The 15,133-nt window shown below is 28.4% G+C and overlaps 2 protein-coding genes across 2 annotated transcripts in view; both read left to right on the forward strand.

The window, feature by feature from the left end:
• The first annotated feature begins 455 nt into the window (after window positions 1-455).
• The window catches only part of LOC117181503 (von Willebrand factor A domain-containing protein 8), a 36,385-nt gene continuing 21,707 nt past the window's right edge, over window positions 456-15,133 (forward strand). The window contains exons 1-4 of the mRNA XM_033374250.1: window positions 456-855; window positions 939-1,019; window positions 4,177-4,583; window positions 7,145-7,309. Of these exons, the coding sequence (XP_033230141.1) occupies window positions 738-855; window positions 939-1,019; window positions 4,177-4,583; window positions 7,145-7,309 (771 nt within the window). The 5' untranslated portion in view covers window positions 456-737. The remainder of the gene's footprint in view (window positions 856-938; window positions 1,020-4,176; window positions 4,584-7,144; window positions 7,310-15,133) is intronic.
• Window positions 10,293-12,189, forward strand: LOC117181504 (uncharacterized protein MCAP_0864-like). Its single transcript, XM_033374251.1, has 2 exons — window positions 10,293-11,644; window positions 12,090-12,189. Exon 1 carries the CDS (start codon window positions 10,365-10,367, stop codon window positions 11,412-11,414), a length of 1,050 nt encoding a protein of 349 aa, XP_033230142.1. The 5' UTR covers window positions 10,293-10,364; the 3' UTR covers window positions 11,415-11,644; window positions 12,090-12,189.

Genomic DNA, 15,133 nt, shown 5'->3' on the forward strand with positions numbered 1-15,133 from the left:
TTGGGATAAATGTCCTGATTTTCCTATCACGCTATCTGGTCACCCTAAAAATGATTACACCCCATGACCCAAGAAACTATGAATCATGATTACAATACATTTCAGAAAAATTGGTATTTATTTTTCGGAGAAAGATGATAATTCCCAAGCAGACGACATAATCTGATGTAAGCATGGACATTGAAAACACGGGACTAGGCATGCCATCCTAACTTGGCGAGCGGGGTTGAATCCATGGGAGGAGGGAGAATTCCATGAGTGGGGATAGCCGCCATCTTACGATGTGCAATTTGATTATGCGCACGAGCATTTTTGCCGACAAACTGCATGAAAATATAAACATGTGGGCGCTGCCATGTTTGTCTCGGGACATCAAAAGATGGCGGACCTCCCCCTCATTGATCACCCCCGCAATGGCATGCCGGGTCCCTTGTTTCCAATGTCCATGGATGTAAGACGTAAGCTTGTTGTCAATGGCGCAACTATTCATAAATTGCAAAGTTCAAATTCCCATTTTGATTGACATTCAGTTATGACAGTACCCAAAAGCTTTTAGTTTTAATAATTGTTAAGTGCAGTTTTAAGTATAAAGTGATTATTTATTTATATTTATTTTATTTTAAATAACAAATTATTGCGGCAAACACGTGTTTAGTTAATTTTGTTTACTCCAAAAGAAAATGATATAGTGAGCTCCAATTATACTATGAACTGGAGTCAAAAAAATAATTTTTGAAATGTTGCTTGCTTCTGTTGCCTCTCGAAGAACATCGAGTATTAGCAAGTGTTTTGAAAAAACAAAATACTACGGTTCAAAACCTAACCTCTCATTACTGGTTCGATTTCAGACAACAGGTACGTTACCTTGATTGATATTATTTTAATAAGCCAATTAACAAATGAATTGCTCATACTTTATATTTATTTTCTCTTTTTAGATGAAACTGTAGTTACCATAAAGGATGTTGAGAAAGTTGTAAATCCTGCCAAACATCCAGAGTACGTGCCTAGGAATTATTGTAAGTAAATCTGTACATTTTTTTCGATAATGTGTAGCGCAGGCCTGAGATTGTCTTTTTCTTCATTATTATTTCAGATGTCAAATCAAAATTTCAACAAAAAAGTTCACCAAGAACAGAACCGTAGCCTTTATCATTAACGAATCATTGATCATTGAAATGTTCTCCTTGATAAATAAATATTTATAATTTTGTTCAACATTTATGTCAAATGTATATTAGATTTATTTCTGTACATTGGTCTGGTACTTTTTATTCAAATATTGCAAAGTAATGTACACAATTTATTTTTCATGATTACTTTAATATTTGCTCCTTATTTTGCACTAATTTTTATTCTCAACTACCCTGAAAAATTTCTCATTTCAATATATTTATATTATTACAATTCATAATATGCATTGTTATTTAAACATATGTATTTTCATTGTCTTGTTTTTATAATTAATAAAGATCGCGCCTCTTATAAAAAACTAATTTTGTTATTAAACATTTTATTGCAAGTTGTGTGGTTTTCTCACAAATTAAATTTTGTTGTCAATGTTTTTTTTACGGTTTAAGCTTGAAATGCGCATCCTAGTGTAAAGCGGTTCAAAGCACATTTGTAGATATAATCAAGGCGAAAATTTTTGTTAGATAAAATGTTATCGTACTTCGTCTCGTTTTTTCAAAAAGTTAATTTTTTATTTTTAATATATTTTTATAACAAGAGTATACAAAATTTATCCTTTATCTTCTTTGGTGGAAAATCTTTTGTCTTCATTTTTTTACGTCTCGTGTCGTTTTTCCAAAAATGTAATTCTTTTATTTTTAATCTTGTTTTTAATGATTAAAAGAAAATCTACTCGTCCTATCTAAAAGTTATTCAAAACAAATTAGTGGATCCTTTTTTTCGTAATTTATGTCGTTTAAAAAAAAAAATTTGTTATTTTTAATGTTATTTTTTACAAATAAACTAAAAACTACTTGTCCTATTAAAAAATTGTTATGACAAATTTGTAGTTTTTTTTTTTTTTTTTTTTAGATGAGCATCTTTTGTCCAATCTTTTTTTTTCATAGCTTGTGTCGTTTATTGAATCTTTTCTTCCATAGCTTGTGTCGTTTGTCCAAAAATTGAATTTTTAATTTTTGTTTTTCTATAAGTAAAACAAAATCTACGTGTCCTATCAAAAACTGATTCGTAAAAAATTTGTAGATCTTTTTTGGGTGCATAATTTTTGTCTTTTCATCTTGTTTTGTATCCTTTAAAGTTTGACCGCAAAATGGAATTTTGTATTTTTCATTATCTTTTGTTTTCTTATGATAATCGAAGATAATCTTGTATGGCTTTCAAAAAGAAATCTGTGAATTGGCTTGATATCTTTAAAATCGCTTAAAATTTCTTTGAAATTACTTTGTACGTTTGGAAATATTTCTAGATTCTTTTAATATTTTAGATACTTGGAGGTCCTATCAAATCCCTTAAAACTTGTGAAATTCCTTGAAATCTTTGGAAACCTTGCAAAATTCGTTGACGTCCCTTGACGTTTTTGAAATCTCTGGACAACCTTGGAATCTTTTGAAATAACTTAAAATCTTTCAAAGTCTTTTAATGCCTGTATGTCTCTTGAAATCTTTAAAGTTCATAGAAATTCCTTGGAATAAAATTTAATTTACTCCCTAACGCTTTATAAAATTTTTTGAAATCCATTAAAGTCATTTAAATCCATCATATCCATAATATAATCTATAACAGCTATAGAAACAGTTTGCAATTTAATTTAATTTATTTCCAAATTTCTCGTCAAATCCTTTAAAATCTTGCTTAAAGTATTTGGAAATCCTAAAAAATTCTGTAAATTCCTTGAGATTTCTTAGATCTCTTAACATTTTTTGGAACATTATTAAATATGTTTATGTAATCGTAAAAATCCATTAAAATAAGTGGAAATCGTTTTTAATCCGTTGATTATATATTCCATTAAACTTATGCATTAAAATTCTCTAAACAAGAACCATTCAGATCCCCAGAAATCTTTGAAATCATTGAAGATTCAATAAAATTCTTTGAATCTTGCGAAATTACTTTAAATAAATTAAAATAAGTTTAAATTTCATATAATTTATTTTCTAAATTTCTTGAGAAGTCTCTTGAAATTTTCGTCATCTCTAGGAAGTCTTAAAAATATTTTTAAATATATAAATAGATAATCGTGAAAATCCATTAGAGTTAGTGGAAATCATTTGAAATCTCTGGATGATAAATTGATTTAAACTTATTTATTAAAATTCTCTTTAAAAGAACAATTAATTTCCCTTAGAAGTCTTTGAAATCCTGGGAGATTCAATAAAATCCTTTAAATCCCTTAATTTTCTTTGAAATACCTTAAAATCTCTCGAAATTTTATTAAATTTTTTTCTAAAGTTTTATAGAAATCTCTTAAAATCAAACCCTAGAAATCTTTGAAACTCCTTGAAATATTTCAAATACTTGGAGATTCAAGAGAATCCTTCAAATCTTGTGAAATTCTTTGAAATTTTATAAAATCCTTTGAAATTATATTGAATTTATTTTTCAGATTTCTCTCGAAATCCCTGAAAATCGAGTTTAAAATATTTGTAAATCCTACAGCATTTGTTTAAATCCCTTGAAATTTTTTTCATTTCTTGAAATGCTTTAAAAATACCTCAAAATCCTTTGAGTAAGTTCCTTCATATCCCTTGACATTTTTGAAATATGTAGAAATCTATTGGAATAATTTGAAATCCTACATTTGGTAAATAAATAAATCAGTCATTCGTTTATAGTTTCTCTATTTTTCGTATCACTTTTTCCAATATTTTAACATTAGTTATTTCTATTTTTAATTCCTTATAATGATTTTCTATCTCGATTTTTCCAGAATTGCCGAAAAGTGATAAAAAATGAATTATAGAAAAATCATTATAGGCCCTTACTGCACTCATTATAATATTTTTTAAGGATGTAACGACCATAAACAGTGAGTTACGAACCCCTTGAAAAGTTTTGAAATGCTGAAAAACTGTTAAACCCAACAAATTTAAAAGAATAAATATGTATGTAATGCGCTCTTCTTCTGAAAAATAAGTAATCTCAGGTCTGCCGAATAGGTATACTAGAAACAAAATTAAGAATAAAATAATAATGAATTTCCAGTGAAAGATTCGAGCCAAGAAACTCTGAGGCATTTAAGATGGATGCTGCAGAAAGATCTTCTGGGACAGGACATGTTTTTGATGGGGGCACCTGGGCACAGAAGACGGAATCTTGCCTTAGCCTATTTAGAGTTAATAGAACGAGAAGTTGAATTTATTGCCTTATCACGAGATACGACCGAGGCAGACCTCAAACAGAGGAAAGAAATAGAAAATGGCACTGCTAATTACCATGACCAAAGTGCTGTGCGGGCTGCGGTACATGGCCGAGTTTTAATTTTGGAAGGAATTGAAAAAGCGGAGAGGAATGTTCTTCCGATTTTGAATAATCTCTTGGAAAATAGGGAAATGCATCTTGAGGATGGCAGATTTCTGGTTCCTGCTTCACGCTATGATAAATTATTGAAGGTAGATTCCTATTTGAATTTTATGCCATGTCCCAAGAAATGGCCATGTCTTTCCCCTATTAACCTGCGTTTCTCCCTTTTTTAATGTCCTCTTTTCCACCTACTATGGAAAAACTTCCCTTTTTCTCTTAAAAAAAGTGACATTCAGGGCCTAAAATGTTCCTTTGTCCGACGTGCTTTGTGTAGTTCGGGTTTAAAAGTGTGTAGGCCGAAATCAAAAAGTGTACAGTGGAAAATTAACTTTTCTTCTTAAAATTAAGTTAAAATTAATTTTCATTGTAAAATGTGCAATTTTCTAACTTAATACTTTAAAAAGTATTAAAAATGAACATCCGTGTTTATTTAAACTATTATTATTTTGTCCTTAAATATTCGAAATTCCTATTTCCTTTACTGTATTTCTCCCTTTTCACCTTTTTCACGGTTTTCACTTACATGCGAACCGAATTATTATAACTCTATAAGAAATTCCAAATTTGTTTGGAGTTTGTTGAGAATCCATTTTTTTCTGGTTTAAACTTTAATTATTTGGAGTCAAACTTGATTATTTTGTTGAAAAATTAATTATTTTGTTTAAAATTCACCTGTTTGCTTGAAAATGAACTTTTGTGTTGAAAATGCATTCTTTCGGTTAGAAAGTTCAACTGGATTGTAGAAAATTCATACACTTTGCTTAAAAATGTGACAATTTGGTTAAAATTTTGTTCTTTCTTAACTGAAAAATCTTTATGTGGAAGAAAGCTGAATATTAATTTTTTTAAATGAAAATTGAACTTCCATTTTTGGTTGCAGCTTTATATTGTTTAGTTGGAAATTCACATTTTTAATAGAAAATTATTCCTCTTCGTTTAAAGTTCATTATTGAATGATTTATTTTTCAGTATCAAATTTACGGAAAATTTTATCATTTTTTCCAAAACTCAATAATTTTGTTAAAAAGTTATCCTTTTTGGTCGAAGTCTCGCCTTTTTAGGTTGAAAATCCAATTACATGCTTCAAAATGCAACTGTTTGCTTGTAAATTAATCTGTTTTGGTTGAAACATCAACTTTGTTGTAGAAAATTCATCTTCTTGGCTTGGAAATATAACAGTTTGGTTAAATTTTTTTCTTTCTTAACTTAAAAATCTTTCTATTGAAAAAAGAAGTTAAAAAATAATTTTTTTAAACTGAAAATTAAACTTGTGAAAAGTACATAATATCTTGTAGGTACGCAGTTTTATAATTAGAAGCATTATTTTTTTATTAATATCTCAGATGTGAAATTATAAAAATGACTTAATTTTAAATTTTATTTAATTTTATTATTAACTATTGATAAATCGTGCAGTGTTCTTGAAACATTATTTTCTTTTAAATTCAATTTTTGGGTGCATTTTTTTTTTAAATGTAACTATTTGGTTAAAAATTCATGAATTTTTTTGAAAATTTGCCTTTTAACTAGAAAATTAATGTTCTTCATTAAAAATTCATTATAGAATTATTTATTTTTCTTTACTAAATTTTCTCGGTAGGTTGAGAATTCAAATCCTCGCTTGAAAATGTAAGTGCGTTGTTCTAAAATATTATGTTTTGGTTAAAAATTCAAGAGTTAGATTACTTTTTTTTCAATCTTAACTAAATAAATTTTCTAATTATTTCATCTTTATTTGAAAAAATTTATTTTTTACTTGAAGATTTAACCATTTGCTTGAAAATTGTTAATTTTCTTGGTTGAAAATTCATTATTGAATTCTTAAATCTTTGTTTTTCATTATTAACTTTTTTAGCTGAAAATTCAACTATTTTAGTGAAAGTTCACCTTCTTGGCAGAAAAATACCAATATTTAGTTGTTTTTTTTCTTGATTAAAAATCTTTCCATTGAAAAAAGAAGTTGTACATTAATTCTTAAACTTTAATTCTACATTAATTCTTAAACTTTCTTATTTGAAAATTCATTATTTTATTTTTTATTTTCAATATTAAATTTGTTGAAGATTTAGTCATTTTGTTTGAAAGTTATCTTTTTTGGTTAATAATTAGTCTTTGTAGTTTGCAAATTTAACTACATGCATGAAAATATAACTTTTTGGATTTAAATAAATGAGTTTTGGTTGAAAAGATAAATTTTCAACAAAATACATAAGTTTTCAACCAAATACCTAATTTTTCTACAAAATTAATTCAAGCAAAAAAATTGCAATCAAATTGTTGAAATTTCAAGCGAAAACGAGGAATTTTTAACATAACTATTACATTTTCAACCAAGAAGTATGGATTTCAATGACTTGCAACAAATAATTCAATTTTAAAGCAAATAATACAATTTTTTCATAAAGAAGTAGAATGCTTAACCAAAAATTCAACCTGAAAGAATGAACTATGAACAAAAATAGTTGGATTTTCTTATTAGGTTCTATTAAATATTATTGACACTATTTTTTAATTTGTGATACTATTTACACTATTATTATCTCACAAGTGAGTCAGAGACCTGTTTATTAAAAGGTATCAATTTTTAATAGTTTCACGTGGAAATTCACGCAAATTCCCAGGTTAATATTGGTTTAATTGACAATTTTAGGAACACAGTCAAGAGGAACTAGATTTCTGGAGATTGGTACGAGTCAGTGAGGATTTCAGAGTAATTGCTCTAGGCTTACCTGCACCACGTTATTCGGGGCATCCGCTAGATCCTCCCCTTCGATCAAGGTTTCAAGCCAGGCACATTCCACCCCCAAGTTTTGAGGTAAGTTTTATTCTAATCTCATTATGCAAATGACGTGTTGAATGGTGGAGTTTATTGCATTATTAGTAGATAAGATCATGCAGGAATATCCGACTACGTAACACAACTATCAAGTTTTAAATTTCCTACATCGAGTAATTCCATTAAAAGTTTAAACTACTCCACAAATTAGGTAGATAACGGTTTGATTAGTTTTTCTCCGCGCGTCTCCACTTCTGTTCAATTTTCAGCAACTATAATCTTTTAAAAGCTGTAAAAGTTTCTTATTGCGCGAAGGTTTTTGAAATTCTGTAAAATTTCGTCGGTTCTAATAAAAGTTGATCTTGATCAAAATGTGGAGTCAGGATACCTTTTTCGCGAGAATAGCAGGTTACTTGGATTCAAAGTTTCAGAGCTTGTATCGTACAACTTTTTTGAAAAAATGCAACTTTTTGCAGAAAAATCTGATTAATGGACTTTTTTTTCGTTTTTCTTACATTTTTTAATTAATAGCATTTGAATTTGAACAAGTTCTAATTTCGTGAATCCGTATTAAAAGTTTTTTTTTCTTACATTGCAAGTCTTATGAGTTGGACATTTTTAAGTGAAAAACGTTTAAAATCAGTTAATTTCAAATGCAATTACAATCTTCACACTCTTTTCCTTATTTATCTTTTTGAATTTTTTAAAATAATTTCTCTTGTTGTCCCTTTTTTGTGAAAATTTCCCTTGTTATCGTTTTTTCGTTGAAATCTGAACAGAATTAATAGAATCCAATTAGAAAATATAACTATTTTTGTTTGAAAGTTCATACTTTTTGATTAAAAATTCGACTGTTTGGTTGAAAATTTAATTTATATGTTAAAAATTCGCCTTTTCAGAATGACAATTTGACTTTTTATTCAAAAATTCATATATTTTCTTGAAAATGTATATCTTTTTATTAAAAGTCCAACTATTTCGTTGTAACTGCAACTGTTTGGTTGAAAATTATATATTTTTAAATGTAACTATTTGGTTATGAATTCGTCTTCTTTGGTTGAAAATTCATCTTTTATTGTGGAAAAGACATCCTTTTTCGTAGAGAATTCACCTTTCTCGTTTGAAAATGATCTTTTTGTTGAAAATTCAATCGTATTTAAAAAATTCGTATTTGGCTTGAAAATTTAAGTGTTTGGTTGGAGTAATATTTTTTGTTTGAAAATTTGTCCATTTGTTTTAAAATTGATCTTTGTAAGTTCAAAGTAGAAGTTTTGAAAATTGAACCATTTAATTGAGAATTCATATTTGTAGCTAGAAAATTTTACTCTTTAGGCTGATAATTTAATTGGCTTCTAAAAAAATACGTCTTTTTGGCAAAAAATGCAACTGTCTGGTTAAAAAATTCTACAATCTTTGGTCAACGTTTAATTCATGATATTAAATTCCATCATTTGTTTGGAAATTCACTTACTATTTTGTTCAAAAGTAATACTTTTTGTAAAAAGAAATTAGCTGTTTTGTTGAAAAGTCGTATTCTTTGTTGAAAACGTATATTGGTACTTTGGAAGTGAACGCTTTTGTTGAAAATCCAATTGTATTCTAAAAGTTTGGGTTTTGGCTTGAAAACTAAACTACTTGGTTAAAAATGCTTCTATTTTGATCAAAATGTCAACTCTTTGGTTGTAGATTGCAACTTTTCGGTTGCAAATTCATCTTTCTTCATTGAAAATGTTGAAAAATCCACTTTGCGGATTGATAATTCAACTTTCTTTTCAAAAATCCATCTGTTTGGCTTAAAAGTTCAACTGTTTGATTGAAGTTGAATCTTTTTTCTTTGTAAATTCAACTATTTGGCTAAAGCTTAAATTATTTTGTTAAAAATTCGCCACTCTTGCTTGATTATTTCAGTTATGCAAAACATGTTTTGAAATCAGTGAGAATTATGTTCTCTATACCCCCCCCCCCCCCCCCCCCCCAATAAAATTATTATTTCATACATGTAGGGTCTGATGCAGCTTTTTTCATTATCTGTCCAGAAAAAATGTGATGCAACTTTTTTTTTTTACTTTTTCTAATGTCCATGCGTTTTTTTGTAGTCATTTTGTGTGGCTAATGCAACTTTTTTTAAAGCCTTCTATTCGATTCGATCCCTTAAATTTGAAAAACTCAATTGAATAAAAATTTTCAAGAATATATTGTAAAAACCTTTCAAAATATTAAGTACCATAATAGCAAATTAATCGACTTAAATTTGAATTAAAACCATCTAAAGGCCATTAAATTCTTGGACAATTAGTTTTCAGAATTTGTTCGTTCCGTGCTTTAAATTTAACAACCGAGGACAATCGTGCAAATAGTTAACAAACTTTTCTCTGATTTATGTCAACGACGTGGCACACCGTCAGAAATGGGTGCTAAATTTTAAAGCCATACAGATCGCACACATCCCCTCCGAGGTAGGTTCGTTTCTGTCATATATAAGCAGATTTCGTGGCTGCGCGATGCTCACAGACATTGTAGTTCGGATCGCGTGCTTCAAACGGCAGTCACAACTCCTGTCTTCCTCCACTAGTCGCAGTCGATACGCTAATTTTTTCTCCTCCGAACCTTATCCGAGAAATATCAAAACCTAAAAATCGAGGAATCCACAGTTTTTTTTTATTTCTTTTGATAAATCACTTGTCACCTTCGAAACTATTTCTATTCTGAAATTTAAGGAACGTGAATAGACAGATTCTGGTTTAGAATCAAAGAATTCATCCGTGAAGAAATATAGTCTGTGTTAAAATCTAGTTTACTTTCACAATTTTGGAATAAGATATTCATTCTTCAAATGAAACAACTTTAGAAAAATCTTGCAAAATGTCTTTAAGAAGGCGAAGAAGAAGATATGGCGAATTGAAGAGAAAATCTTCTACTTTATTCGGCTTTCAAGAAATGTTGAACTTTGGAAATATTGAAGATATATTGACAAGTAAAGTACTTTTTTCACTTGGCAACTATTTTTTTTAAGTAGAATGTGCCTGTAATTCAATTAGTAACTCTGACTCTCACACAAAAAGAATTTTAAAAAACTTTCAAAAGTGCTAAGAAGATGTCACCGATATGGTCCTCGTCAGAAAGGCCGATTTCTGTAAAAACAGTCTGGGTGGATGGAATTCGACACGCTATTCTTTCTCACGATGATCCTTTCTTGAATATTAAATCACGCAAAAGACCGCAAACTTCAGTCACGAAGAACAAAGACTATCCGAATAAGTTTGAGCCTTCCAAATCCAATTCAGAAAACATCGAAAACTTCTTGAACAAGAATTTCTTAAACTTGAGAGTCGCGGTGGAGAAGAAACAACCTGAAAAGAAACTTGAACAAAATTTGATTAGAGGACAGTCTGCTCCTTGCTCAAAAACGTCAAGTTCGAGGCATTCAGATCTCCAAATAAATAGTATTTTGAATTTAATGAAGAATTTAAAACAAGAAATAAAAGACAAAACCAATTATTTATATGAGGAAGATTTATTTCAATCAGATACGCTCCTTAGTTTGAGAAAACTTTTTGACGATGATTTCGATGAGAAAATCCCTCTTAAAAAAAAGCCATCTAGAATTTCCTCTAGTATTAATCGTGATTCGAACGAAAGTAAATCTGATTTAACCGATTCGAAGGAACTTGAGGAAGGCCAGTCGAATTATCTGTCAGAAAGAGTACTTCAGTGGCTGGATTTGTCTGGTAAAGTTCGAAATTACAAAAACGAGAAAGTGGTGTCATCAAAAGAGTTGCAAAAACTTAAAGAGAATAGTGGAGTGAATTTTATTAGGAAAAACATCTCAGCTTCGATATCTAATCAAAGTTATAACCTTGAGGAAGAAGAAAAAGAGATGGAAACTATGAAGAAAAGAATGAAGAGAAGGCTTTTTAAAACAAAAGATTTTCAGGATACGGTTTCTGTAGGGGAATTTGAATCACAATGTTTTGAGGATTTGCTCAAGGCTGATTTAGAAAACAGAGGAGTAATATCAAAAGTGGTAAATACAGAAAAAGAGGCGACTTGGACGCCACCTAGGAAACGCGAGTTGCATATTTTCATGCCTTCTTTGAAATCCGCTGACATATATTCTTCTCAAGAATCGTTATTATACGACTAAAGTAAAATAATGTGTGACAATAATTTGTTTTTTTATAATAAAAGTGAAAAAGAATAAAATTAATAACGATATCTTTGCACAAATGATATATTTTTGATTATTGAAATTAAAGAGAGCTTTAAGTTGAAGAAAAATAGATTGAATGTATATTTCGATATTCTGTGGATTAGACTGAAAAAAATTGTGATGATCGATAGATGTCCGAAATTCTCAACGCGTTATAAAAAAAGGTAATTATTTATAATAATGAGAGATTGTTTAATTTAGGTATTAATTTTTGAAAGTCGTTCAGTATTTCTTTTTAGTTCATTTATCATCAAGTCTTGATAACATGTGATTGGTGCCAGTGAGAGATTTCGTCATATTTCAGTCGGATCATAATATCATGCAGTTAAGAAAGATCCTTATAAAATCACATGTATAATTTTATTCTCACATCTATTTTTATATCGAAAGCCTCACATGAAATATTCAGACTTGTTCTTTTTCAATTTTTTTTCTGTAATCGAATCAAAATTTGAAGACTTTTGTTTTTATACTTTTTCTAAAGAAACCAAATTTTTTAGTGTCTGAGATTTTCCATATTATTAACCAAGAAATGTAAATATAATCTTTAAAGAAAATTATAAAGTTGCGTGACTCATGAAAAATTTATAATTCTTTGTAAATTTTCAGACAATTGGCAGTTAACGGAAAAGATGTTTCATTGATCTGTTCTTTGCGAATAATTTCCTGTAATTTCAGGAGAAAATGACAGTTCCCAAGCATGTGTTTACAATTCTTCATCGTAAAAGTTATTTTAAGAATAGATACGGAAACGAGATCAAAGTTTATACTGGCAAATTGAACTTCTAACAATTAATTATTTATTCAGCTTTGCTGTTTCTCAAGTTGAATGTACGGTCATTTATTTTTGAAATATTCTTCAAATAAACTTATTAATTAATCGAATAATTTCCAAAAATGTTATATTCTTATAAATAAATTATTGAGGATTTCTTTCTCTGTAAAGAACTTTGATTACAAACTTTCGAGAAACTATTCATGCAAAAATATGTATTATCAAATCTACAAAACAGTCTCATCGCATTGTTATCGCTTTTCCTCAGTGTATATTCGGTAATTTAAAAAAATCGTACTAAGAAATGTTGGCAAATTCAAACGCATAATCAAAAATCGAGTTTCAGTTGATTAAGGTTTATTAATTAAAAATTTTATTATTATATTTCCAATTTTAATAATTAATTTTCAATTTAAAAAAAAGGAAATTTCAACAAAATAGTTGTTTTCAACAAAACTGATGAATCTTTCATAAAAAAATAAATTCTCAAAAAAAAGTGTAATAGTTGATATTTTCACCAAAAATATTTTTATTCCCAATCAAAAACTTAAATTAAACCAAAAAATACGATTTTTCAATCAAAAGGTTAAATTTTCAACCATGAAAGATTTTTTAATCAATAAAGAAGAAAAATCTCTTCCAATATGTTGAGTTTTTAAGTCATAAAGTAACATGATGGATATTTATGATTATCTAAAATCTAGAACACTCAACCAAATAGTTATATTAGCAGAACAATATTAAGAACAAAATCAAATTTAAAGGATGATTTGAGCAAGAACTGCTTTAAATACCTTGTAAATTCTAGGTTTTTTCCGTTTTTCTTTCGATGAAATATTCATCTTCAAAGATGTTGCAAACCTCTAAAGTGTAAAATTGTGAGGTAAAATTTGCCATATTGTGGAATCAATACGTAAAGAGAAGCTCAACATTTTAATAGAACTAGCAAAAATTAAGCGATTCTGCTCAATTTGAACACGAACAAAAATGTCACATTTTTCTTACTCTTGACAACTTTGAAGAATGGCAATGAAAGGAAAAAAATTGTAACATTTATATTAAATTCACTGTAATTTTCTCGCTATAATAAGGATACTTATGTAATTTATATGCAACGTTCTCAAAATCATATAAAATGTTCTGTAAAGTCCATATAAAATTTTACATAATAACCCGACCTTTTTTTTAAAATAAATGGTAATTAATACGTGCACAATATTTTTGTATATTAAAAATGAAGTTTGTAGGAGTCATTAAGAATTTATGTCATTTTCAGTAAATAAGTAGTACTTGAGGTGTTTTCTAGCGTGCAGTACGTTCAGGAAATTGCTTTCCACAAATCGCGTGCCTGCACGAGCAAATGAGTCAACATATATGTTTATTTGAAGTTTATCAGGGGACACTGCTTTTTACTAATAAGTTGCAAACTTTATTACGATTTCAAGCTGATACTCATCGTGATAATATGTGACAAACGAAAAACTGAAAATAAATTTACTGTCTGAGACAGAAAAGGTTTAAGCCTTTTTTTCATTACTTTTTTATGAATAGGGCAAGTTAAAATCTAATTTTAAAAGGAGATAATGGGGAAAATATTTATGGAAGGAACGAATGACTTTTTCTAAGGAAAATAAAATGAACCTTCAGAGAATAAAATTTTTAATTAAAAAATGATTTTTAAAACACGCAATTTTAAGGTTTCTACAAATTCTAGTAAATTGTAATATGATGAATCATTTAAGATAACGGCAATTCAATTCAAACTTTCTGATGGAAATGATCTAGCAATCTGAAGGATTCCGTGTCGAGCGGTAGTAATTCATTGTGGTTTGTTGGTGTGAAGAACAGCTCTTGATCCTAATCACTTTGGAAAACTATTTGTATTTTAGAGAGGCATTTTGTCTACTTGCATTGTGAGATTAAACCTGTGCAATTGATTCTATTTCTCGGCATCCAATTGCAAAACTGAGACTTGTTAGTTTTAGAATCAATCAGGGTGTCAACCCTACCTAAAATATCTGTAATTGTTAGGGAACTTTGATATGTTCTGTGTTCGGGTACCGAAATTTCGGTATAAATAGAGCTGGAAAAGAAACTACCAGTACCGTAATTTCAGTAGAAATTGCGAGGGGGTTTCAGTACGTGTAGATACTTGTTTCTTATATGCTTGAAATAAAAACTTGGAAATGGCAGATATTTTTTTAAGCCAGGGCATTTTTTCGAGGACTTGCTTAGTTTTTTTAGATTGCAATATAAAATTGAATAAAAATAATTCTTACTTTTTTTTAAAGTAGCTTTATGTTACTGTATTGAACTATTTTGTTCAAAATTATATTTTTTTAATATATATAGTTTTTTAAACTTAAAACATAACTATTCCATTTTTCGTTGATAATCGTTTTTAGTTGATAATTGAATGTATTTTGTTCAAATATCGTTTTTTTTACTATAAAATTTGGCTGAAAATTCATCTTTTTGCTTGAAAATTTCACAGTTAGTTTGCCATTTTTTCTTTCTCTAGACTGAAAAATCTATCCTAGTTAAAAATTCAACTTATGTAGAAGAGTCGTCTATTTTGGTTAAATTCAGCTCTTTTTGTATTAAAAATTAAAATATTTTTTGATTTAAATATTAAATTTTACATTTCTTGTTCAGAATTCATAGTTTTTGGAATGAAAATTTAATTACTCATTTGAAAGTGAAACTCTTTTGTTATAAATTAATCTTTTTATTACATATTTTTACGGAAATTCGCGTTTTCTTTACCTGGAAATTAATTTCTTTTATTGAAAATTTAATTACTCTGGTTAAAACTGTAACTATTTTGTTGAAAATATATATTTTTGTTGTTTAAAATTATTATTTTTTTTACGGAAAA

Source organism: Belonocnema kinseyi, chromosome 10 (assembly GCF_010883055.1).
Source record: "Belonocnema kinseyi isolate 2016_QV_RU_SX_M_011 chromosome 10, B_treatae_v1, whole genome shotgun sequence".
NCBI lineage: Eukaryota > Metazoa > Arthropoda > Insecta > Hymenoptera > Cynipidae > Belonocnema > Belonocnema kinseyi.